Source organism: Phoenix dactylifera, unplaced genomic scaffold (assembly GCF_009389715.1).
Source record: "Phoenix dactylifera cultivar Barhee BC4 unplaced genomic scaffold, palm_55x_up_171113_PBpolish2nd_filt_p 000292F, whole genome shotgun sequence".
NCBI lineage: Eukaryota > Viridiplantae > Streptophyta > Magnoliopsida > Arecales > Arecaceae > Phoenix > Phoenix dactylifera.
Window position 1 is genome coordinate 336644 of NW_024067772.1, and position 27608 is coordinate 364251.

At 37.1% G+C, this 27608-nt stretch overlaps 2 protein-coding genes and 1 long non-coding RNA gene across 4 annotated transcripts; 1 reads left to right on the forward strand and 2 right to left on the reverse strand.

The window, feature by feature from the left end:
- Nucleotides 1–623: 623 nt before the first annotated feature.
- LOC103705194 (probable RNA helicase SDE3) lies at nt 624–12451 on the forward strand. The gene is made up of 3 exons (XM_008788829.4): nt 624–1974; nt 7355–7582; nt 11019–12451. The coding sequence occupies exons 1-3, from the start codon at nt 763–765 to the stop codon at nt 11961–11963; spliced, it is 2385 nt and encodes a 794-aa protein (XP_008787051.2). The 5' UTR covers nt 624–762; the 3' UTR covers nt 11964–12451.
- On the reverse strand, nt 11586–21343 carry LOC103705195. 2 transcript variants are annotated; one of them, XR_005507864.1, is made up of 4 exons: nt 21300–21343; nt 21061–21199; nt 15398–17873; nt 11586–11937 (listed from the first exon to the last, which is right to left on the reverse strand). It is a non-coding gene; the product is annotated as an uncharacterized LOC103705195 (long non-coding RNA). The 2 variants fall into 2 exon arrangements; XR_005507865.1 differs by lacking the exon at nt 11586–11937 and adding an exon at nt 14002–14016.
- Nucleotides 21344–25648: 4305 nt separating this feature from the next.
- Nucleotides 25649–27337, reverse strand: LOC103705196 (transcription factor TCP7-like). Its single transcript, XM_008788831.4, has one exon. It carries the CDS (start codon nt 27199–27201, stop codon nt 26374–26376), a length of 828 nt encoding a protein of 275 aa, XP_008787053.2. The 5' UTR covers nt 27202–27337; the 3' UTR covers nt 25649–26373.
- Between the last annotated feature and the right edge of the window lie 271 nt (nt 27338–27608).

The window sequence follows — 27608 nt, forward strand, 5'->3', positions numbered from 1 at the left end:
TTTTTTTTTTGCTTATATAGCACCTCGAACAGTATTTTTACTTGAAAGTCCCTACATTCAGTTTGATCGAGGTCAATTTCAATAGATGCGTACTATATGGTGGCAGAAGGAGAGGTGCTGGCTTCGTCATCAAAAGCTCGGACTTTAGGGTGGTAGTTGTTGGAGGCTGCCAGATCTTCGACATCTCAGTTCCGAAAATAGAGCTGAGAGTAGCATAGGCTAATCTGGGCCATGCTCAGCGCGTGTTGAAGGCTAATTCATAATGCTTAAGGGCTACTCGGCTATAGTGATTAGCTGAATTCAGTGTGGCACCAAGAGTGTAAGAGGATGCTACCTGCTTTCGGACATTTGGGCTATTATTAGTGGTGGTGTGGCCTTTCAAGCCAAACAAATTTTTAGAGGTTAATGAACCTACAAAATGATGGGTGAGTAGTCGCTTTAAAGTACCTTTTGGGTTAAAAAAACATTCGTCTAAAATATTTTAAAATTTATTATTTTTTAAGGCATCTGTATGTATTTTTTTAAATTAAAAAAAATATCGCGATCCGTGATTCGCGCGAAAGGGAGGGCTCCTTTCTTTCCCGTCGCAACGCTAGCATGGAGTGGAGTGTGAATAAATTCCTTCACCTGGAAGAAAAGCGACCCAGTTCCCTGCAGCCAGTCACTTCAAGCTACCTTTCCCCTCACCAACCTAAACCCAGGTGACCCTTCTCCTCTCTTCGTCACTCTCCTCAGTCATCGAAGAATTCCCCAGAGTAGGAGATGGGTATAGTCTTCGGCCGCGAAGAAGAAAGGCATGAAAGAAACGATGGAGATAAATATCGTGCCAGGCCAGCGAACCAGCGTTTCTCACCGGTGGCTGAAGCTCATACATCACGCGAAGCTGCGTCTCCATTTCCATCTTCTAGCTCTGTGGTCCATAGCAAACTATCTTCTCTTCCCGAGAAGAGACCGCCGATCTCGGCAGCAACAAGCACAAGATCACCGGAAAGAAACGATGGAGATTATTATCGTACCAGGCCAGCGAGCCAGCGTTTCTCACCGGTGGCTGAAGCTCGTACATCACGCGAAGCTGCGTCTCCATTTCCATCTTCTAGCTTTGTGGTCCATAGCAAACTATCTTCTCTTCCCGAGAAGAGACCGCCGATCTCGGCAGCAACAAGCACAAGATCACCGGAAAGAAACGATGGAGATTATTATCGTACCAGGCCAGCGAGCCAGCGTTTCTCACCGGTGGCTGAAGCTCATACATCACGCGAAGCTGCGTCTCCATTTCCATCTTCTAGCTTTGTGGTCCATAGCAAACTATCTTCTCTTCCCGAGAAGAGACCGCCGATCTCGGCAGCACCAAGCACAAGATCACCGGAAAAGCCTCAGGAAAGTTGTTCATCGTTTATAGTTTCTCAGGCTCCTTCTCTTCCCTTGTCACAGGCTTTCCCGTCTCCTCCTGCTCCACCTTTGAAGACTTCTCCATCCCGTTTTCCGTCTTCTTGCTCTGCTGCTGGTACCGGAGATGGCATGAAATCATCCTCCACAACTACTTCTTTTTCCGGGAAAAAGCCATTGATCTCGATAGAACCCAACAAAAGATTTCTGGAAATGCTTGGTGAAACTTCTCCACCGTCGATCTTTTCTCCATTTCCTCTTCCCTCGCCACAGGCTTCTTCCCTGTCTCCTCAGCTATTAAAGGCTTCATCAAAGATGGTAAATGTTGTTCAATCGGAGGTTTTCTCGGGTCGTTCTCCATTATCGAAGGCTTCTCCACCTCCTTCCCCATTCAAGCTTGATGAACCTGACGAAGGATTATCAGAACCACTAAAAATTGAGCAGAGGAGCAGATATGAGATCCCGAAGCATCTGAAGGAGCAGATCGAGAAGGATATGGTGCCGCCAGTGCTCAGAAGGCCATTGTCTCCATCAACTTATGCTGACTATTTTGCAACTTTACTCTATGCCGAGGACTTTTACCTAGAGGTAACAAGATTAGATTTCACTCCTTTTTCCTACTCTTGTTTCTCCGCCGCACATACATGGAGCTGGGCTCCACGAGCATCCAAGCTGATAACCTGCCAAAAAAATAGATAAAAACAATCTAATAAAAACCAACAATGCAGAGAATCGTAAATTGCTTAGTGAATGCATTTACATAAGAAACTTTAGTTTTGGTAGTACCTTATAAATTACTCCTTGGAATAATATATGGAAGACTAATTGGAAAATTCTTTACATATAACTTCTTGAAATTATATGTGCATATGTGTTATGTCAATCCTATCTTTTTTAAATAAGATATATTGTAACATGCATCCAAAAATTGTTCAAAGTTCATTTTGTTATATACTTACTTGATCCTTTTGGCTATGGTTGTTGGTTACTTGGCTTCTAGCTCACCCTTCTTTGTTATCTATTTTTCAAAGCCCACAGCATTGAAGGTGAGGCATAGAGGTTGAAAATGGAGCTTGGAGCAAGGTCCTAGACTAGTTAGACGAATATTGTCTTCATAGTTTTATTCCAAACCCTCTTTGATATTCTGATTTTATAGAATTAGTTGCACCTTGTAAAAATTTTGTGAAGTGGTTATGTTTAGTAAATTGTAATTCTCCCTTGATGTTTAACATGTCGTTTATTTGGGATTTTGGCATATAGCGAATTTAAGTTTAAAAATCTAGTTAGTTCTGAAAATTATTATCTTATCTATGTTGTTGGATTTTTGTTAGATTGGTTTTATTTATTCTTTGGGGAGCTGCCTCTAAAGGGGTTGCGTAGCTAGTGATCACGTCCAAATTTTATTATTTGGGCTCGGAAACTGGTCGATCAAACCAAAAATTTTGTTTTTGGAAAAGACTTTAATCGAGTGTATCTCACAATCCAAAAGGAATTAGATAGAGCAACAAAAGGCAAATTGATATAGGAGCCGAGTCTACCTCCTGTAAGTTTTTTATTTTTTCTTATTTATTTTTACTAGTCAAGTCTATTTTTGGAAAGCATGTGCTATTCGAACTTGGAGAGAAATTGAATCCGAATTGTACAAAGGCAGACCTCACTATTATAAGTAGGAGCTATATACCTCAATTTTTGAATCATCAATAAAAGAAAAAAGGGATCTAAATCATACTTTTGTTAATTTTTTAATATTTTTTCTAAGTTTTTTTTTTGATAGATTCAAGTTGAGTGGGTTGAGGAAATTCTTCATTCTCGTCAATTGGATCAAGTTTATATTAGAGCTTCAGTCCTCTACATTTGTAGAGGCCTTAGTTTAGGATCTAGATGATGAGTGGAACAAGCAATTAGGAGAAGAGCTATCGATACTTGAAGTATATCGAAAGACAAAGATGAGCATGGCTACTAGCTCCACCTCGATGGATGTTGAGATGAAAAGATATCTTACACAAATAAAGGAAAATATAGCCATGAAGGTAAAGATAGCCTAACTCACCTAGCTCATATCTTGATTAGTGATGCCTTCAACACAAGCACCAGCAACTTCTGTAACAAAGCTGTCTCCCACGTTTATTGATGAGGATCTATCCTCTAGCATGGAGAATGAGCAACCCACAGGCGCTTATAATCCCCCGCTTCAACCCTTCAAAGTCGAGCTCGAACGAAGATCCCTGCATATGATGAAGTTGTTGATGCAGAGAAACTGGATAACTGGTTAGACCTACTTTCTTATCTATAGATATACAAGTGTCCAAAAGATAGCTTTCATTCATCTCAAACTTTGTAGCCATGTTCTTACCTGATGGAAGTCATACATGAGAAACAACATCTCTAATCTAATGTGGAGCAAATTTAAGGGCCTAATCAAGAAACAATTCTATTCAATCAGTCATGAGGAGAATCGGTGGATCAAGTGGTAGTACCTATAGCAGGAGTATGATCAATCTGTTTAGAATTACACCACCGAGATTCACAAGAAGCCATCTCACTTAGGATCCGCATCGATGATCATGCGGTCTTCATGAAGTACGTTCGAGGTCTCTATGGGAGCATCGGGAAGGAGTTAAAGCTCTTTAAAGTTGAAGATGTTGACAATGCTAGCATGAAGGCCATGGAGATTGAGAAGAATCGGCCTAGGAAAGGCAAGAAGGGCGATGAGTTTAAAAAATGTAGTGAAGGAAGAGGGAGCAAAGCAAGAAGCAGGCCAACAGGATTTAGAAAAATTATTGCGACCATTGTAAGGAAAAGTGCTGGAAGCTTCATCCTAAGTTGTAGCCGAAGAGGAAGAAGTAAAAGAATGGGAAACCTAAGAAAGGAAAGGTGGTCCTCAATTTGGTTGAGGTTAAGAAGCTGCCTGAACTTAAGCAAGTAGATGTAAAATTGAGCCTGATAGCGAAAAAACACAGGACAAAAGCTCTGACAAACCTAGAGGCATGAAAGAAACTCTTTCACATGAAGATATAGGTGAAGTAGAGTGCCAGTGGGCTATCGTAGATCTTAAAAGTTAGAAGAACCTCATATTTGAAAGTCTAGTTCAGAAGCTAGGGTTGCAGAGCAAGCCTCACTTGTATCCCTATCTTCTTGGGTGGATTCAGAAAGATATCGACTTCAAAATCAATACGCTGCATATCTTCATACTTGTACGAGGTAACATGCAGAGTAGTTTCTTTGGATATCTACCATGTCATACTTTGGAGTCCGTGCTTTTGGGATTGAGATGCTATTTTCTATAGGTGGTAGAGAAAGTATCGTCTTATAGAGAATGGGAAGGAGTTCATGATCAATGCTTCAAGAACAAAGAAGATATGGATTTTACAACTCCTACCTAGGCAAAATGACTTGTTAATGCCTACAACAAGTTCATATTGTTGGTCATACAAGAAGCTGATATCACTCATGGTAACTCTCATGGTAGGCCAAACTTTTACCCTTTGGTTCCACAATTCGATCGATTGAGATTGAGATAGAGGGGAAGTCACCATCGTCGTCATTAATGAGGATGGATGGCAAGGAGCAATCCTACCATGGAGTCTAGATGCAAAAGTGAGGTGAGTGGTTCACTAAGATCTAGGAGCGAAAGGACATTGGATGAGGATTGTGTCATCAAAAGAAAGCATAGAAACCTGACACGGAAGAATTGAGTCTTTTTAGATTGATCAAAAGGGTCAAATTTCGAGTAAAGCCAAGTGGTTCAACCATGAGACGAAAAAGCAGTCATTTTTCTACTTACAGTTCTAATTTAGCAGGAGCTAAATCTCCTAAATAAGGAGAGTCTTGATCCAGAAGGATCATCAGACTTGACATGGACCACTTTGGCCATAATGGATAGGGTTGGATAGGGTCCATGAGCGAGATCCGTCATATCGGAAGCTGAATCAGACCTCAAACTTCCAAAGGCTATAACTTGGTCATATAATGCTCGATTGAGATGATATTTTTTGATTGGATAACTTTTCGAGATCTATGAGGTGACACTGCTCCTTAAAAGGGCCACGTGTATAGCGATCAGGCTCAAATTCTATCGTTTGAGCTCTAGAACGGGCTAGCCAAACTTTTTTTTTTCGTGAAAGACTTTGATTGATCATATCCGCCGATTTGAAAAGAATTAGGCAGAGTGATAGGGACAAAATTGATGTAAGAGTCAAGATCTACCTCCTGTAGGATTTTAGATTTTTTGTGTTTATCTCTACTAGTCATTTCAATTTTTGAAATGTTAGTTTTATTTGAACTAGAAGAGGAATCTGACCTGAATTGTACAAAGACGGACCTTGCTATTATAAATAGGGGCTATGTAGGGGTGCAAATAGGTCGGATCGGGTCATAAGTGACCCCTACCCAATCCGGTTTCTTGTTTGGGTCTTAGTTTTGGACCCAGACTCGTCGGATCAGGTCGGATCGGGTCCACTGCTATAATTTTTGATCCAACGAGTCATTCGGGTTGGGTCAGGTCCATGTATAACCCGAACCCAACCCAAAAAAATCGGGTTCAGGTCAGGTACGAGTCAGGTTCGGTTCAATCCATCCATGGCTTCATAACTTGTATTTGCATCACCATGGGCTGCAGTTCGTGGGCCTAAATAATTTTATAGATTCGGGTCGGGTCAGGTCGGGTCGTAGGATTAAAAATCCAAAATTATCCAAATTTCAAATGGGTTGGGTCGAGTCCAATTTTAAGACCAGACCCGACCCCACAGGTCCTCCAAAACGGGTCGGGTCGGGTCTAAGCGGGTTGGGTCAGGTCTAAGCGGGTCAACTCGACCCAGTTGTAGCCTTAGGGCTATGTACCTTAGTTTTTGAATCATCAATGAAAGAAAATAGGACCTAAACCATACTTTCTCCAATCATTCTATCTTTGTCTAATTTTTTTTGAGAGATTCGAGTTGGGCGAGTTGAAGAAATTCAACATTTGCCCTAGTAGAAATCTTTTAGTGGCTGGTGCTAAATAGCATGAGAATGTAATAAATTGGAGATATGTTGTGTCTTCTAGCAATTGGATTCGGACAACTAGAAGATAGTTTGGGTGCAATGGACTTTGTTTTTAAGCTATGGATTGTTGAAATTTGCACTATTATTTTGAACTTTTTCATTTCTTTTAGAAATTTTTGAGGAGTTATTCAAATTCTTTACAACTTCAAACTTTGTTGATTTCTTTTGTTCCCATATGGGAGGCCTTCTTTGCCTCCCTCTCAATTGTTAAAGCCCATACGGGGCTCAAACCGCCCTAAACCAAACAGAACTGGGTCGGAACCAACCGATTTGAGCCCTATTCCAAGCTGATAAGCCATATGGTCCTAATATGGGGTTAATATAGTTCTTTGTGCATCTAACTGGGTGGTTCACGATGGTGCCATGGACCCTGATTGCAAGTCTTTTTTTTGCTTTTTTTTTTTAACTACTGTCATGTGTAATTATGATCAGTGAGTTTCATTCTCATCATTAACAAAAATATTTGTTAGTTTTCTATATAATTACATGTCATACACTTCAAACCAAAAAGGATCTTTATCTTGCTACTACTACAGGATTTTAAAGGCGCTTAATGATTGCTATGAGTAAATATGCTTCTTAAGCAGTAGCTTGACAAATTTTGCTTCCTTTTAAAGAGTCTTGATGGGCTGCATGTGTTCTTTAAAAAACTGAACTGCTACTGCATGCTCAACAACATGCTCAGCCCATAGGGATACCATGGGATGTGTGAGTACAATACACCTGAACTGCCACTACTTTTTCAATGCTGAGATATTGATTTTCTATCTCCACTCTTTGTTTCAAATACTTGTTATTCCATCTACTTTGGTCTGTCTAATAGTTGCACTTGCCAATTTTTATAAAAAGCCAATTCCTTCCTTCTATTATTTGTTTTATATGTTATTCTTTTCTGATACATAAATATTTATATGATTTTTTCAATCAGAAATGGAGCAATTATTTATTGTCTGAAGTCACACTAGAGTTGCAGCATGATGTGGCCTTTCAGATTCAAGATTCAAGAGAGGGCAAGAAAACCAACATGAATACTCATGTAGATAGAAAAGATTTTGTAGCTTTTGAGATCGACTCACTTCCTGAAAGACGACCGTATCTTTTATCAAGAGATTTTGTCTATGTACAACCTTCAGGAAAGGAAGCAGGACCTTTCAAGGTAAATCTCTTCTATTAGATGCATGGCATTAAAGTCATTTTATCAATGCCAATATGATGCATGTTACATGGATCTGGTTGACACATACTTGATCCAATGCCTGTCAAAGATTGTCTAAAGGAGTAAGCATTGGACATTGGGTTTGGACTGAAATTAGTTTTAGAAGGCTGATGTAGATTAGGAAAATAATTAATATCATGCCCCGGGACTCAAAATTTTTCAAATATGAAGATGTGACTATCCTAGCCAATCAAAATATCATTAATATCTATCATCCTTAAAAAAAAAAACCATAACATCAAATATACCAACTAAAACTATATTGTTATCCAAATTTCTTAAATAAAAATCCAATTATGAACTTAAACCTAGCTTAACACACCTGATACTATATCTTCAAAAACACAAATAACTAAACAAAAAATGAAATGTTGTTGATGCCACATCCATGACCACCAAGTCAAAAATGGCAACTTCAAAATATTGAGTCCACTTCTAATAAGTCTACCAGAGCTCTCACTAATCACTCTAAAATATTTTGTAATAGATGGAGTGAGCTATGAAGTTCAGTAAGTGAATTCCTGCCATGATCAAACTTTATCTTCGACAAGAAAACAAATGGTTTCAAAATGAAAGACATGATTTAAATTATGAATGGAAAGGTTAAGTAGAATTTCACTAAAATTATTCTGCATCATAATTCAAAAGCAAAGTTTTCAATAAGAAATAAGATGTCACCAAAGGTTCAAACTCAATTTTATAAAAAAGGACCAAATAATTTATATAAAATTACAATTCAAATAAAAGTGTATCCTAGTATACGGGGCTCCTGCCACTACAGGTATGGGAAGGTTAAGATGTGCGGCCTTGCATCCGAATGTGGAGAGGTTGTTTTCATATTTTGAAATTGTGACACCCAGGTCATGATGGGCAACCTTATCATTACCTTATACAAAATCGCAAGTCAAATACTTGTCCAAAATAAAATGGCCAAAATACAATTTCTTTTTCAAAAACTCTTATATTCACACAGTTACATATTTTCTTATAAAGTCTCACTTATACCTTGAGGCAACATAAATCTTCTCGACAAGCGAGGCCAAATAAAACCCTCACTAGTAAGCTGGATGAGGCTACATAAATCTCACCTATGGATGGTAAAACAAACAAACCCATGTAAATCCTCCTTGCTAATACAAATGAGGCCATAGAAAATTCTCAAGATCCACATATATCACTTGGCCAAGGGTCCACATAGATCCTCATCAATCATTTGAATGAGGCCAATATACTAGGCTAGGGGTCTGCATAAATCTTTCACTTTTATTATATTTCCATTTTATAAGCTTCATAAACCCTTATGTAGCACTAATGACATGTTTTGGTGGTAACAAATCGATGTTGGTGTTCAAAACAGGCTAAAATTTCATTCATGACACAACGAACATTTCAAAATACCAATATGAAAACTGATACACATTTATAATTTTCATATTAAAACCCAAAACAACTTTAAATTAAAATGATATTAAATTTTCAAAGAAGAAATAAGTCATAAATGTTACAAAAACTCACAGTTTCAAAAGTTCTGAAACAACTTCAAAGATGAAGCTAACTACAGAATCCAAAATATTAAAAGAAACAGTTAATATTGAAGTTTAAAACCTTGAAACAACATATGGGCTTCAAATGGTACAGAATTCAGAAACACAAAGTAAACCTGAAGCTTTGAAAAGTGACTAGGGTTTTGTAGTTTTAAAACATTATTTAAGTTGAAACTAACTTATTCAAAAGATAACCTTGGATTTCAAATCATGAATTCGAGCTTGGAATCAAAGGATGAGAAGGTTACTTACAAGTCATAGATTTTGGAGAAGATCATGTACCTTGTGACCCTTCCCCTCCTTCCCCTCCCTTCATTGATCCTCCTTGACTCCATTTATAGGCAAGGTAGGTCAGTCACAAGTGGAGCCCACTAGTTAAATTCACCAACCTAGGTCAATTGCCTAAGTATCTAGGCACCACTTTGGTTGGTAGCAAGTGGGTCAAGTTGATGGAATAAGGAGGTTCAATAAGTAGTGACTCAACATGCAAATTAAGATAGGGATAGACAATCAAAGGCTTATTTACATGTAATATCGTTGAAGTAAATGCCACTCAAGAGATTACATGTAATTAAGGAAGCACCACATATTTGGATTCAATAAAAATAATTAAATTACCATTCTTTGAGAATAAAATGTTGATTTTCCAAATTTAGTTCAAAATCTCAATTTTGGCTTCAAGTCAAAATTTCAACTTGCAAATGCAGAGGTATTTCTCAAATCTTAAGGTTTTATAAATCCAATTCTACCTAAGCAATATGAAAATCTAAAAGTCATGTTAGAAAAGTCTCATAAATTAGTCTCCAAAGCATATCACCTAAATCATTGCTTGATAGCACTTAGTTCACTTTTAAGGGTTACACACATATAGATGTAAATGGATTTTTCTAGTTATTGGTTCTGCTGATACAAATAATCCTAAAGATTTGGCTAAATAAGGCTGATATCAATCAAATCTAGGCAAATTTGGAAGGACCCAACATCAAATTCAATTAAAGATATTATCAGATCCTATCCAATCATGTGGAGATTATTTTTAATTTCTACAGCTACTTTTTGTACCAATTCAAATCCTAGCAGATTACGAGGAAATCAAACAACTTTTCTATTGCATAGCGGAGACAAATATGAGTAGTCCTAGGCTATGAACTTGTACGCTGCTTGTGGAATAATATCTATATCTAAAGGAGAAACCTTAGGGGCTTCAGGGTCTGTTTGATATACTATATTAGAAATGATATACAATTGTCGATGAGAACCCAATCGCTTTACCTAATAGACATCTTAAAATGACTGTGGTTCATTTGGTTATTTGGCTTATTTGTGCCTTAAAGGCAGTTCCAGTATGGGAATTCTAGAGATTGTTCTTTATTCGCATGAGCTTAAGCTATGACCGATAATGTAGATCTTCTGACCGTCCTACCGCCTTACTTATTTCAAGGCAAGCCTCACTCTTGCTTAAATTTGCCTCGACCAGAAACCGAACAGCAATATGTGGATGGTTGATGATTTCAGCACCTAGTTGCTATTGTAGCTTTTTTCTCCGAGAAAAGTTGCTACTATAGCTCATACTTGACTTCGAGTGGGCTCTGTGCATTTGCTTCATCGGACTGTATTTGTTTCATGGAAAATAGTGGGTGCAAATTTTCTTTAAATTCAGTAACCTCTCTCTCTCCCTCTCTCATGCAACTTATCTTGTGCTAGTTTTTCCCTCACTTCATTCATAATATTGTTAAATGCTATTATTAACCTTTATCATCTGGGCATCATGATGAGAAAACTCATGCAGTTTTAATACACATTACAGTCAAGTTTATTTTTTAACGAACCAGGGGATCCTCTTTCGGGTGGTAAAGAGCAAAACTGTGGTAAAGAGCCCGATTGTGTTAGTAGAATTTGGAGATGATTTCTACAAACAGCATTCACCAACAAAGAAGTACGATGTTAGCTTCTCCTTCAACAGAGTTTGCCTTAAGCGGTTTCATCAAGCAGTCTTAGCTGCATCGGATCCTTTACTATGTAAAATCCTCTTCCCTGATCGAAGCTCCAGAAGCAGTTCCTTACATTTGCCATCCTCCGAAGTAGCAGCCTGCAGAAGCTCAAGTCATGGCCGGCTACAAGTAGTAAATCGGATTCTAAATCTCAAGGGTCCTCTGCCTTATCTCATTGAAGGGCCATTGTCAGAAACCCGAGATGGAGACCTCTCTAGTACTGGGGCTATCATTCGGGAAGCAGTTCTCCAAATTTGTAGAACTTGTGCTCGCTGCCGAATACTTGTATGTGCTCCTAGGAACAGGACATGCGATGCACTCATGAAAAAGTGGATGTTGGAGATTCCAGAGTCAGCGTTATTTCGTGCCAATGCTGCCTTCCGAGACTATCATCTTGTGCCGGATGACATTATCCCAGCATGCTTGTACGAAGGAGAGTGCTTCACTTGCCCTCCACCTTCTGAGCTCCAGCAGTTCAAGGTCATAACATCTACCTTTGTGAATAGCTTTAGGCTTCACGCTGCTGGAATTGAAGCTAACCATTTTACTCACATCTTCTTGGTTGATGCTTCTTCCGCTACGGAGCCCGAAACGATAGTGGCTCTCGCTAATCTGGTAAACAACGAGACAGTGATCGTGATCACAGGTTCATCAAATGATATTCCAGCTTGGGTACGATCAGATATAGCAAGGTGGAATGGACTGAAGCAATCACTCTTTCAGAGGCTTCTTCGGATGGAACCATACTCCAAGAAGGATCCTGTGTTTATGACACATATTGTATAAAGAATTCGAACCAGATGACAGACTGTGCAAAAAAATACTGAAGTAGATGCTATACTTCTGTTTCAGACTGAAGACTCTGTTTTGACACATCAAGTTCATGCTCGGCATTAATAAATATTGAAACATATTGTGACAAAACATGATCCCATTAGGCTGTGTTGGTCCAAGAGTTCTGCACATTGTCTCTATGACAATCCTATGAAGACTCCCGATCGAGGATCTATTTAATTATCTAGCTTAATGTTTAGCCATTTCCTGAATGTTTTAGATATGGATCATTGTTAGATCTTATTGCAACTGGTGCAGATTGTTCATCATGCTAAAATTTGCAGGGCCTTGTGGTTGCTTTGTTGATTAAGGCCACTATCGTTATGCTTCCCATATTTTGAGGGAAAATGTTGTGGTGACAAGATGGGGAAAGAAGGCCCTATTTCTTTCTCTCTCTTTTTTCATGTGTACTTATAAGAATGGCTTAAGCTTCGAGACAAGCACATAGTTACTGTTGTTTGCAGATTGCATTTTGAATTCTGTTCGTGCTTACAGGCACTAGTTAGGAAAGAAAAGATCGTTTTATCAATTGACGAATGTTTTTGTCCACATAATCTTGCAATTTAAGTCTACAATGCTACGGTGTTTATTGCAGGCTGGATATATAAAAAAATATAAAATATATAAATAAATTTACATCATCCTATTAGCTTAAGCTAATAGAAAAAATGGTGATTTTAATATGGTATCAGAGCAGAGGTCTTGAGTTTGAATTCTGTCTCCGCACTCTTTAATTTCATTATTAAAAAAATTTACATGTTGGGCTTGCCCATTAAAAAAAAGTCCGACCCATATGTGTGAGAAGAAGTATAAAAAAAATATAAAATATATAAATTAATCTACCTCATCTTGTTAGCTTAAGCTAATAGAAAAAGTGGTGATTTTAATAGCCTACTTATTCAAGCCGAGATCCAAGGAGTGTAATTAAGCCCAGCTCGATCCACGTCATTGGTTCCAAAGCAAACTCTGACATCAAAATTTATTTGTTTACATTATCTTGAGCTTAGGTTTGAACCAAGTTGTATTCTAGCCTAACGATCTGCTTGATAATTCTAAATTAAGCTAAAATCAGTTTGAACTTGAATCAAGTTCAATTCAAGCTTGAATTACTGTGCAATTGATTTTCTTTTTTGCTAACAATATTTAATTGATTCAATGAACAAAAAATATACAAAGCCTTCTCCCTACGATCCATTATTTATCATATATAAAATACATAATATGTATAACTAAATATATTTGAGCCTTGTCAAGCGGAGCTTGATCGAGCATAGTCATTTTTATCCTTGGCTTGGCATTAATTTCATGCTTGTTTTGCTGGTTCAAGCTTTGTCCATTTGGCTTCAAACCAAGCTTGATTTGAGTTATTTCAAGCAGATCTCAAGTTGCATGGTTTGTTTGGTAGTCCTCGATCCAAGAATCAGCTAATGGAGTGCATGCTTCTACCTTGCACATATTGACAAACGCTTTTTTTGATCTCCACTAATAAAAAAAAGATAAGCACACGTACACCTCTACGTCTATTTGGATTCTTGAAGATTTGATCTTTTCACCATAGATTATATTGTTAACAACAATTATCTACAAAGTTTAAGACTTGTGACAGCCTTTCCACAACCGCATGAGGGTTTGAAAACATGTCATGCCCTCGAGGCTTTAAGACGTGGCAATTGCTGCATACTCATAAAGGATTACCCCACAAGCATTCAATAACATCCAACATGATTTCATAATAGAGTAAATGAACAGTGAGATAAAATTGAAGCGACTAAAATTTCAAATTTAATAATTAACAATCCAAAAAAAATAAGAGACTTTAAAAATTTTGTTCACAACAATCTAACTATGTTCTCAAAATATTAAATCAAAGAAAGAAACATATAGAAATACTTCTATTATTTATAATGAGAAAACAAACACTAATTCTAGGTTATGTTGAAAATTTTGCTCTTGCATCTAATAACACTCTTATAAAAGTATATTGCTAGTAACTAGATCTCTGAACCTGGAAAGAAAGAAAAGACCAAATAATAAGCTCAACAACCTAGTAAGTAATCAATACCTTAAATGCATAATTCAAGTAATAAATTAAATAAAATTTTCTTGGTAATACTAAGCATATAAGCAAAATTATTATATTTTCATAAGATAATTTATACGATTGAGAATATTCATGTTTGCTCAAGTATTCACATTCATACTCATAAAAATAATTTAAAATATCATGATCTCAACTAAGACTATGACCATATTTATCCCCTTGTGGTAAGGTCACAGAAGTGCACTTATACCCTATGAAGTGGACCGATTATCATACTTATATCTTACAACGTAGACCATAATATTATATTTATATCATGCGGTAAGGCCAAAATAATGAATACCGGAGAGTCAAAGTACCAGCCTATAACTCTTATTGGTGGGTTCTAAATAATAGTCTGACTGAGAGTCAGATCCAAAACGTATTAAATATATTCATATATATATATATATATATATATATATATATATATATATATATATATATATATATATATATATATATATATATATATGTGAATAGTCAAGTTCTAAACAAGTATGCACATTCAATAGAAGTGTCCTAAACAATTATGCTTAATGTTTGGTAATAAAAATAATACTTTCAATTTAAAATTTTGTTTTCCATTTAAAATACAATTTCATAAAATGTATTAATTGCATGTTAATCAATTTACAATTTATTTGATATCAATGTTTATTTAAATGAAAAATATTGAAGAATTATATTTCTATCAAAGCATGACCACCATAAATTTTAAAATAATATTCTAAGTCTTTGATGTCTTAGGATCTAAATAAAACCTAACAATTACCCGACACAACATGATCCTAAAGATGCATGGAATCGGCCAATCTAAGAATTAATTCTGTAAATAATTTATTCAAAATTGTATATCATAAAATATATTGAATTAACTTCTAATCACTTTATCATGTTCAAAATTTTTAGATTAATATTTTGTAGAAATAAGTCCCTAAAACAGATTATATAGAATTTTAAATACTGAATGTAATATGTACACAGGAAATGTAGTAATATGAATTTTACTTGAAATTTATGTACATCTTAAATTACAAAATTTTCTGTTTGTGGATATTAATCATAAACTATAGTATACAAATTTAATAATCAGAAATCTAACTTAACGTATAGATATCCAGAAAATTATTTTTCAGAAATTTCAAATCAAATTTTTTATTTTGCAAAAAATAAGTTTCTAGAGTATAAAATAGGAAAATTTAATTACCAAGTTTAGATTATTGTTATTTATTACCCAGAAATTAATTTATGGAACTGTTAATTTCACAAAAATTAGACTACAAAGTTTATGATATTTACACACCTGAGAATATTTCTCAAGCAGCAGAACTTTCAAGTATCAGTGCCAGAACATTGATGAAATTTGAAGCCTGTGAGAATGAACTAAATACCCATTAAGCCCTGAGACAAGCAAACAAAGAATTGAAGCCATTCCAAGACACATCACCATGAAATAGATGTATGACAAGAACACTTAAAGCAGCATCAGGCAAATATCTGGCCTGATATACCTGGCATATATTACATTTATGGTGCGACTCTTAAAAGGACATCCCAGATGTAGATGATCCTACACTAGAAACTGTAGCTTAGCTAAGGATCCAAGAATGTATCTTTAGGATGAGAAGTGCATAAAATAACTTGACCTCTGACAACATTCATATATGGCTTTGAAGCAATCAATGAACATAAGCTACACCAACATTTTTTCGATGAGCGTATTATTTAAGCTCTTTCCTATAGATGAAAGAATCAAAAATATGAGACAGACAATGGAATGATGCTATTCTCAATGGCCATTCAGATTATAAAACAACCTCAAACATGTAGAGATAAAATGAGAAACAAAAAACAGAAATCTGCACCAGGGAACAAAGCACTAAGATATATTTTACGAAGATCGTGGAGATCCGTATAAATTCGAAAAATAGGGGTATATGACTCTAACATATATAGGACCTTAACTTATCCGAGTCCTTAATTTAAAGCAATCCAAACTGGATCCCGTTGTGATTGTCAACTAAAATGAATGAAAAAATTACTGACTTGGCATGTTTAACACTTTTCCTTGTGTGAATACCCATACTCAGGTGTTCCAATCTTCATGCATGGCCTCTTGAAACAGCACTCTTTTTTTTTTAAAAAAAAAAATTATAATCTGATTTAGATTATCTCTTTCTTATATAACTCTCTATTGATCTCTTCAAAAACTTTCTCCTTATCTCCCATTCGAAGGCAGTTGCAAGTTGCTCCAGCCAGTCCTCTGGGATATGAAAACCAACTATTGGCAAGCCAATGGCCTTGAGATTGTATAGACTGGGATCCATCACTGATCTTATGGGTGCATATGATGACCATGCCAATCCAACTTTATTTTCATGAACAATACTAGTCCAAAAATCTACAGACATAAACTTTAGGTCACCTCAAATCAAACATATGCATGAATGATGATTGTCTGGGCATTCCGGCCTCCTACTAACATGAACACTCCAAGAAATCTTAACAAAACTTCTCTTTTTCACAAATCAGATTCAGTCTCAAGGAACAGCTCCACCTCCTCAAGGTTGTGCAACTAGCAGCATCCTCCCATCTATTTATATGAAGGCTTTTGACACATAAGAAAAGTAATCCCAATATTTTTGTATAGTAAGGACTAGGAAGATACTTTCATCTTCTTACCACATTTCCACCATGCAATTTCTCAAAGACTATCTACCAAAATGATGAAGATTCAGAAGTTATACTTTGAAATGGAGAAATAATTACTTCAGCGGTCCAATATAACTTCCCTGAAGAAGCTATCATGGATTATAAATATTAATGGTATTTTGATTGACTTTGAGGATGACTACGTTTGAATGTTAGCTTTGTTTGATTTTGGTAGTTACACCACACGGTTAGAATAAGTTGGGATCTCCAGGTGAGACATTTTTCTGTGAAGTTCTCTAGCAAGGAAGATTTTTATTTCTTTTTTGTTGCTATCCGAGACTACCAAGTTCCAATGTAATTACAAATATGCCTCGGCTAACCAAAGTAACTTACAATGTTCACTCTAAGGAAATAACTGGTGTTCTTTCATGAAGTCACATATCAGGTTTCCTACTCAATTTAGTAAAGGTAGATAGATAATACAATTACAACCTAATCTTCTAACAATTAGCAATCTTTATAGTGGATAAACTTAAAATAATCAGAAGGTAGTTTCATGCTTCAGCATGTTCCTAATGAATCTCAAAGAGCAATAGTCAGTGCATGAATATAGTGACCACAAACAACAATATTATTTTACAAATTGCTGAATAAGGCAGCTAAAGACACCATTATACTAAATCAAGAGGAAGTTCTAATAAAGCATTTAACATGTAGAGCACAGCTTAATTTAAATTGTAGAGTGTTCAGCTCACGGATATAAACAATACCATCCAAAACTTACTCCTTTCAGATCCCTGATTTAAAACATGTAAAATTAGACATTGGCAGATCCTGATTCTTCTGGGGTTTTTGCAACAATTGAAACAGCATGGAGTCCAGATTTCAGCTCATCGGCTAACAGATCATATACCATTCGGTGGCGTTTTATAAGGCTCTGCCCGATAAACTTTGGAGAAACCACTTTGATGTTAAAATGGGTCTCCTTTGCATCCCCTTTGACACCTGCATGACCGGCATGCTGATAAGAAACATCTTGAATTTCTAAAGTACAGGCTTCCAAGGCAGATTGCAGTTTTTGCTTGATTCTATTGGCTCGTGAACCCATCTTTGCTTTCAAGCACGACCTAAAATCCACCAAATAGATCATAAGAAGGGGTAATTTAGGATCAATTGATTTCTTCAGTGGTTCATCAGACATCATTCCAATTGTATGAAAAATTTCCACAATCTATATGATACATAATACATATATTGTTGTATTTTGTCTCTAGAATTATTCCTTGTAAAAATATGAATCCATTAAATTCAAATTCATCATAATAAAGAACAGACTGTAATGGCCATTTATAGACTTGAAACACCTTTTCATCTAAAAACAATAGGAAAGCTGAACAAGAAAAAAGGGCAAGGCACAAGAACATAAAGATCACTTTTTTTGAATGACAGTAGTTCCTAAACTCACTTGTCACTAGTACAGAAGTATTTTGTAAGTCTAATAACATATTAGGAATCACTTATATAGCGCATATAAATAAGAAATATATCCTTGATTACTGAAAAGAAATATAGAAAAAGGACAAGCGACCAATGAACCAAACAAGCATATCTGCTTCTCACGATGGCTGGCCCACAAAACTACACCTTAAGAGGACTTCGCATTTTATTATGTTTAACCAAACTATCATGCCCCCGACCCGAGATTGCAGACCATAGGTCGCGGCAACCTCCGCATACTCATAGAGAACTCTCTTCACAAGCATGCAAGACATCTCATCATAATACCATAGACCACGACAGAATAAATTTAAATAACCAACGTTTAAACTTTAATTTAAATAACTAGAATCAAATTTTAATGTATCAAAGAACCAACAACATTTAAAGATCTTACATCAAACTCTAGTTACATCCTGATCTAAATTCAAATATGTCAAATTCAACCCATAATTACTCTCCAAATCATAACCCGAACCATCTTAGTTCTCAGATCTATAAAAACAGTAAGATATGGAGTAAAGAGCTAGACAACCTAATAAGCAATAAACACTTTTAACCAGATTAATCAGAAAATAAATTAAATAATTATTTACAGAAAATAAGTATATCGAATTCATTAATTCAAAACAAAATCTCAGTATGCAATATTATCAAAACATTACGAATGTCAAACTCAATCTTTCTTGAAATCAAATTCTGTTTATAAATCTAAATTCTTTCAAATCATCAAATTCATCTCGTCGACCATGAGCTATGACCACATTTTTGTTATAGTAGGGTCATAATACCGCATATCTTCTTACGGTGTTTCGTGCATCATCTTGTGGCAAAATCCTTCACGACTGCATATCTGCTTACGGTATGTCGCGCATGTTCTTGCGACAAACTTTTCCGGATAAATCAAATGCTATTGTATTAGCCCCCATTGGCGGGGTCCTTAATATAGTCAGACTGAGATTTCAAACAATCATGCAGTTAATATCTCAGTTGAAAAAAAAAAATAAGAAATCATGCGATGTTGAAATCAATTGAACAAGTTCAATATTTCCAACCATGCATCATCATAGTATTCCAAAATAAAGCATATGCAGTAATAAAATATCATTCATCAAATTCAAGAATCATAAATAATATAATTCAAATTTATTAATATAATAATTTTATAATTTGCCGATAAATTTAGAAAAAAGATTACATTACTTACCTTACAAGCAAAACCAAACTACAAATCCAATTAATTTCGAGAATCCCTTTAAGAACTTAAGACTTCGGCGAGCGCTCAACTGAACTCTCGAGTGTGCATTGTGAGACAAGATCGTTGGAAGTCAAGAGAAAAAGAAGAAGGAACCAGCGGTGGTCTAGCAGTGATGATCGGCAAAACTTGTCGGCGGTGAGGCAAAAGAGGGTGTGGGGTCTTTAAATAGCTGTTGGAGGGTTCCTAGCTCTTGTAGAAAATAGAGATGGAAGAGGAGTCCGTCTCCTACTCCAAGTCGACTGCAAATCGAATAGGGCTCTATTCTTTTTTTTTCATCTCCTACTCCAAGTCGAACAGGGCTTTATCTTTTTTCTCCATCTTCTACTCCAACTCTTATATCTAGATCGGTCAAGTGGACTAGACTTAGTTTTTTATTAGCTGGGCTGGATATTACACAAACACTGTAAGCAAATCCATTTGAATTAAAAAACCAGAGACAAGCTACCAAGGTTGGTGAAATATATACTCTGCAACTAAACCATATACAGGAATATCTTAGGATCCCCGTGATGGATCTCTTCTAGGAAGCAAGAGAAAATGAATAAATTTGTTTCACTTGATGCACAATAACTGACTGTAAACCTCCTGAATTCTCCTTTATCAGATTGATCACCATAAGATCGAACAAATACCCTCACACTTTAAAAACACAAAAGAGGGAAAAAGAAACATAACCGTTCTTCTAAAAATGCCTAAGCTTCACTTCAAAAAAAAAAGAAAGAAAAAATTCTTTTACCATAAGCATTTAAAACTATCTATTCTGAATAAAAAATGTCTCCATCTTTTCAGAGCTCCCTGTTTAAAAGAGACAGAAAAGAACTGCAGCAACTAGAAGTGGAACTGCATTTATCAATCTGTTAAATATAAAACTCTGTCAAAAAATAAAGTAATTTACTCGAAAAAGATGAAAGCGAGAGTATATTTACTTACTAAATAAGCAAATTGGATATTTATTCATAATAAAAAAAAACACAATACACTACCTCTCGGTTGACTTGTTGAATGATCAGAGAAACAGGCCATACAGATCATAATAATAAGCTTAGGAAGGCTAAAAGATAAAGCAAAGAAGCATAAAGATCACATTTATGTAAAAAATATTATTCCTAAGCACATATATACGTAGAATTCTTCAAATCTCATAAAGCGGGTTATTTATATCTGAATCAACTTGCTGGGCATCAAGTTACTGGTAACCAGTCATAAGAATATATCCTTGATCTCCTGGAAATATATATATATATAAATCGACGAGCAACAATCGAAGAAAACATGCGACCAAGTAACAGCTGCCTCCAATATTGTTGGTTCAGCAGTCCACACAACAACATCACTTGGAACAAAAGCTAAAGAAGTTATATGGTTTTTAGTCGATCATCACAATCAAATTCCTCGACAACATAAACCATAAAACATAGTAGATATATCCAGATCCAATGCTATACTTAAAACTACAACGGACTTGGTTGGTTGGTTTTTTAGGGCATAGTTTTCCGTACGGACTTCAGCATATGGCAAGAAAAGCAAAAATAAACGAATGAGAGACGTAAAAAACTTACAGTTAGAAGGAGGATGAGGATATCCTCTGGCTTTGAAGGGATTTGAGAGGCGAAGCCGAAGAGAAAGATTTTGGGTGACTTCTTGCCCGGAAGGGATAGAAAAGGGGAAGCCGAAGCGAAGACGCTTGAAATAAAGAGGCTGCCAAACGAAAAAATGATTTCGTCAATAAAATAAACTTTTTTTCCCACCCAATGATACATCCAAAAAAAAAAAAATAATAATAATAATAATAATATACCAAAGAGCGTTTGTGATCCAAAAAATTTTTTTCATAATGATACGAGGCCATCCAGTCCGCAATCCTATTAGCCTTCTATAAACATGTGAAACTCAACATCGCCTCTCATGATGGTCCGAATATTTTGAAGCAAGAGGTGGCACCCATCTCTACCATCAGTATTTTCTGGATCTAGCTGTTTATAACAAAAAAATCATTCAAAAAAATAAAATAAAATAAAGAAAAAGATCTTTCTATAATTGTCATTAAAGAATAATTAGAATTTTAACTTTACAAACGACCTTCCGATGGTTTTCCAATAAATAACAGAATTATGAAATTTTTAATGTTTAAAATCTTTTTCTTATATTTCCACGTTGTTAGACTAGCAATAAAATTTTTAATTACTAAAAATTGATATTGTGAAAAATTTCACTTTGGATGGTTTCTGTAGGAATAATAGGATTACAAGTTTTAAAATATTTAAAATCATTTTATCATTGTTATTGAATTTATAAAATGTTTTAAAAAATGAATGAATTTTAAATTTTTAAGTAGTTAAAACCATAATCTTATGCTTTCTTAATTTCAAAATGATTTTTCAGAAGGAATTAAAATTCAAATATCATAATTTCCATGTATTTTTTAAACTCTTTCCGAACTGAGCTGTCCCCACTTGGTATTAACAGTAATATTTTTATTTATATAGCTCATGCATACAGACTATCTTAATCCAATTTGCTTTGGATCTATGTAGCTTAAATGAAATATTAAATGCTGAAAATAACATTTGCAAATAATGCATGAACCCAGATTAACTAAATCAAGTTTTGAGCTTAATTAGCACAAACCAGATCACAATTTTTTTTATTTCACATCCATTTGACTCAACAAAATCCAAACAAATATAACTAATTTAAACCCATTACATTATTTTACGTTATAGCAATGTAGGCCCAATAACCCAAAAGCCAGCACCTCATGTAGTATATAACAAAGTTTAGTCTGGGGCAAGATCATATTCCTATTGGATGATATTCTGCTATGATTAGAACCTATTCGATAATAAAACCAATCTTTGTTTGAACTTTTGTGGATCATCTTAGTAACCAAAGTGTGGTGAGAGTCAAGTCAAACCTTACAACCTGCCGAAACTTGCAATTTTGTATGCAAAAATTCAAAGATTAGCCATTTGATACCTAACAAAGTGATTTGAAAAGCTTAATCCAAGCCATCTTGCAAGGGCTAAAACCAGGATTAGTTGCTACTCAATTGGTTTCACTTAAGTTACATGGTTCAACTTTTTGGTCGTTAGACAAAATTCTAAACTCGAATTTTATTAATGAATGTTTAGAAAGACAATATCGTCTTTTACTCTAGAAGATTGGATCTTGTTTATCTTTTAACATCCCAAGACTTTATAAGCAAAAAAATATTTAACTAATTGACTAATTATTAATTATTTTGGTGTTCTATCAAATCGATCCAAACTTAAGATGGCCCCGGTTTTATGGATGTATGGATCAACATTTTTCTACCCTTGCCAATTAGAGTAAGGTTCAATTTTTTCTCAACCACACCTAGAATTAATCTAATTAAACTTGACAGGAATCATATAAATTGCCATCCTAATGCTATACTTTGGTGATTTTTTCTTCTTTACAATCATCAAGATGAGCTAGGGTTGTATAAGTCTGTGACACATGAAATCATTATTATCATCACTGGCCACTCCACATTGTCGTGGCTCAAATTAAAGTCATTTTGGCTCTAACTATAGTTACAAGAACTAGCGCAAAATATGCGACATAAATTATATGTAAGACAAACACTATCAACCAACTTATTGCACTGATTAGACTTGAAACGCCAGATCCACGTAACTAAATGAATGGGTCCATGTGTCTTGTGGACCCAAAGATATAACCATGTGAGGTTCGGTGCCGCTCGACAATGAGACAAATGCCTGCAGCTAATTTGCTGATTTGAGTTGTACCCTGTAGCAATGGATGTGGTCACCTTGTTGACCAGGTCAAGTAGGGTCTTCTAATTAATGAGAACTTAGCCTCAAAAATTAGGGAATTGCATATATTTTTGATCAAATCGGTCAACTTAAACTGAGCACTGATTTATTGCAATGAAAGTAGCGGTTCAATTTTGCACCATAAAGGGCTGTGCAACCATGGATAGCTACCTTATCATCTATTTCAGAGACAACCAGCTATCATTCATTCTAGTGATGTGCCAGGTTTATCCAAAGTGACCATCTCTATTTTTGAAATAAGCGACAGTCGTCTATGTCCAAGATGGATCGCGTGGTAGCTATCCAAGACTATATAACACTCTACAGTGCAAAACACACACCACAATAGAGAGAGTGAGCAATAGATTGTCACCATTTTTTTCTTTTTTCTTTCGAAGTGGAAGGTTGCCATTTTTTCAATCCATGAATAAAAGGGTTTCTATATTAAAGAGTTCTATTAGGGTAAATTAATGGAGTGGAAAGATATTAGAGTTGGAGAAGAAATTTAAGTTATAGGGTATTCTAGAAAATTTTATTACGATGACTAAAACTTATTTCTCCGAGATTTTAATTAATTTATTTTGAATATTTTAGATATTTCGTTAAGAACGATCAAAATCACATCTATTAGCTTTCAGGAGTACTATAGGTTAATTAAATTATCCGTATCTTAGTTCTTATATATCAACCTAGCTTAACTGAAAAATCTTGAAATGTTCCAAAATTTCCTCACCTCCTTCAGCTGAGATGAACCGAAATCTCATGTTATCTCAGTAGCAATCCTTTGCTAAGAAGGCTTATGTTTTAGAGTTTAAAACCCTAGGTGTAGTCCACAAGCTCAACTATGGATTTTTGTCGCATTATAACGCATGTCAATCTCATGTAGCAAAATCAACAGCCTAGGCTTGGTGCACCTCATTACGCGACCATATGTTCATTGTCTATCCTCTAGAAACAAATACTAACCAATAGTTCAAAGATAATACCAACTTGTGGAGAGATGATTCTTACATCTTGACATATACACCTTAGCCTACGAAATATTGGAAGGTCAATCTTCTCTCTACCGTACCATGCATACCAGATACTTGCTGGCTATCAATGTGCAGTCGAGGAAATCTGTAACAAGATTCTCCAAAGACCAATTGGAAGGAACCAAGGCCACACAGTCAAAAGAAATTAGGGTAGCAACAAAGGAAAGGTCAAGTTTATTTGGTAAATTTGGCTCATACTATTCTCAAAGGCCTCCTTTGACTTAGCTACATGTTCATGGGTCACTTATTGAAAGTACTGGTAGCTAGCATGACATAGAAAGTCTATTACTTCTTAACAAAAGTCTCAGAGTACAAGAACTGTGGTACCTTGATAGACTGCAAACCTAGTTCAAAGCCAAGTCTGGAAACCAATAGGTTGAGAAATGGCATGTTACAATTGTGAGAACAAAGTTGATGACAAGTATAGAGGTTTAACCCTAAAATTACATGCATGATTTGGTGATAATTTGTTACAATCCAAGACCTTACTGAAAAAAAAGCTAGTCGAAAAATATTATTTGGATTTCTCTGTCCTGTACAAGTATCTAAAATCTATCTAGCGCATAGTTGATGTGAGACTAAATACATATCCGCACAAATCCTTACATACTCTTCCTATTTAAACCCCGACAACGTCGCCAGGCTAAAGTTCCAAATCCATTCAAATTTAATCGCAAATACTACAATTAGCCTATAGTCAGCTTCCATGAATTCATGATGCAATATCCTCTAGTCTATATAGATTGTAGGCTAAATTCGCCCCGATACCATTCGTCACAACTCAAAACCTCATCTAAAAAAACTAATCGAAAGATGTTATTTAGATTTCTCGGCCTTGCACAAGTATCCAAAATATACCCAATACATATCTAATGTAGAACTCAACATACGCCCGCACAGATTCTCATATAATTCCACAATATGACCTAGGTTGCCTACATCCTTGTTGCTCGAATATTAAACTAATAGATGAATTGTAACCTTTATGCCTTGATGGACTTTTTTTTTTTACCTAGTTCTTGCATCCAGATGGGTGATAGGTTCCATTAATTTGCTTGATAACAAGAAGATAAATGTTAGAGCTCACAAAATTCAGTTAACAGAAAATATTACCACCCACCCATTATACAACAGAAACAGTCCATCAAAATGTCAGCTAGTATGAACAGGGTGCACAGAAGTTAACAGCTAACAAAGTGCTTGCTAATACAAAAGAAAATCTACGCAAGATACGTAGACCATTATCCAAGAAGGTCTATTACTTCAACTTCTTTCATGGCATAGGGGTCTTTTGGTAATGCACAGAGACAAAAGAAGAGACAATAAAGACTTGTATTCACACTAACCAAGCAAACATGAGATACTGAGAACAAAAACAAGTTCAGAGCAAGAACAGCTACACTTTTTATTTGCACTCATACACCCAAACAATCCAGAATTACATACAGAAACCCCATTATTTCCATGCTGATAAACCCCAAAGAAATCTATCTGGCTTAGAATACAGATGAAGCTTTGAAAATGAAGAACATACTGGCCCATAACCTTTTAAATCCCCACACCAACATGTGGATAGATTGATTTAAATAGAAAGGGAATAATCTTCCCCAGCTGCAGTCACAAACCAAAGCACCCAAGCCTTCCCTTCATCTTAACCTTGGATCAAGTCCCATGATACTTCTTTGAGGTTGCATAGAAGAGAATTCAATCCATACACTCCACACTCAACTACTGAACAAAGCCTAATCTTTTCACTCTCTGTTCTTGTTGACTGCGTTCACCATTGCATTGAATACTTTCAAGAACTCGAGATTGAATCCAAATTCCTTATCCTTCCTACCCTTGGAGTGCCTCCAGAATCTTTAGTTCAATGACGAGAGGAGGGTAAGAGGGGAATGGCGAGGCACAAATCAAAGAAAGAGCGAACGGGAAAGAAACAAAGTCCTAACTACGTCATTCCAAGTCCCACAAACCCTCTTTTTTTTTTTTTTCTTCTAACGGAAACCTAAAACCCTAGCTCTCCAAAACACCGGAACTATCAGCGAGGCTCGTCCTCTCTCCTGTTTGCCGCCGCTGCTGCGGCGGCAGCGGCGGCCGCCGGCGTGCCCGACAAGGAGGCGAGAAGGTTGAGGTGGCCCTGCGCCATGGGGAGGTAGTTCCCGACCCTCGCCGCCGACGCCTCCCCGACCGTCTGCGCGGCGGCGGCGAACCTTCCGGAGAGCGACGCCTGCGGCACGACCATCTCCGGCGCCGCGAAGCTCCATACCTGCCCGAAGTCCGGCCGGGCCGGCACGGCCCAGAACCCGCCGGCTGGGCCGATCCCGGCGCCGCCGGCGTCGTCCTTGCCGACGGCGGAGTCGTCTTCCGGGCGGAGGCGCTTGCCGAGGATGAAGGGAGCGGGGGCGAGGGGCTGGGGGAGGAGGTGTTGAGCGCCGGCGGCGGCGGCGGCTGAGGAATGGGGTTTGAGGTCGAGGGGGGCGGAGGAGGTGGAGGCGGCGGAGGAGGAGTGGCGGAGGGAGACGGTGAGGGTGGAGAAGGAGGCGGGGGTGGTTCCGGTGCCGGTGGCGGCGATGATGGAGGGCTCGGCCTGGCGGAGGAGCCACTCGATGGTCTGCCCGTCTGACTTGTGCCCGAGCTCGCGCGTCAGCTGGAAGACTCGGGCGGCGCAGATGATCGGCATCCGGATCCTACGCCCGCGCCCGTCAACCTTGCTGTGCCGGTCTTTCGACGGCGCCTTCTTCCCCACCATCGCGTTTCCTGCGCCGTCGCCGTTGCTCCCCACTGCCGCCGCCGTAATCTGTGGTTGGCGCTGGTGCGAGTGGTCCGTCAGGGGGCCGCCGTTGGCCCCGCCGTCAGCTCCGCCCATGGCCCGCGGGTCAATAGAATAGAATAGAAAATAGAGCCTATGGTACCAACAGCGCGAGAGCGAGAGATAAGAGAAATATGAATAGGATGAAAGAAAAGAAGAGGGGGGGCGGGCGAAGAGGTGAAGGAGTAAAGGGGCCTAATGATTGAGAGGCAGGAGCGGGTGGAGGCAGAGGTAAGAGCACATGGGTTGATGGGACCCACGCCTCCCTTCCCCTCCCCATCCTATCATCTACTGCCACGACACGGACCCAAAAAGAGGGGGACGAGAAAGACGTTGCATTCCGGAACCGCCCTCCCATTCGCCCCATCAATTACGCTGCTGCCACCGGACCGAGCCCAGGATCCGGAGAAGCCCATCGAGTTACAATCACTCTCGGTGACCGAGGGAGATCACTGCCGATATTA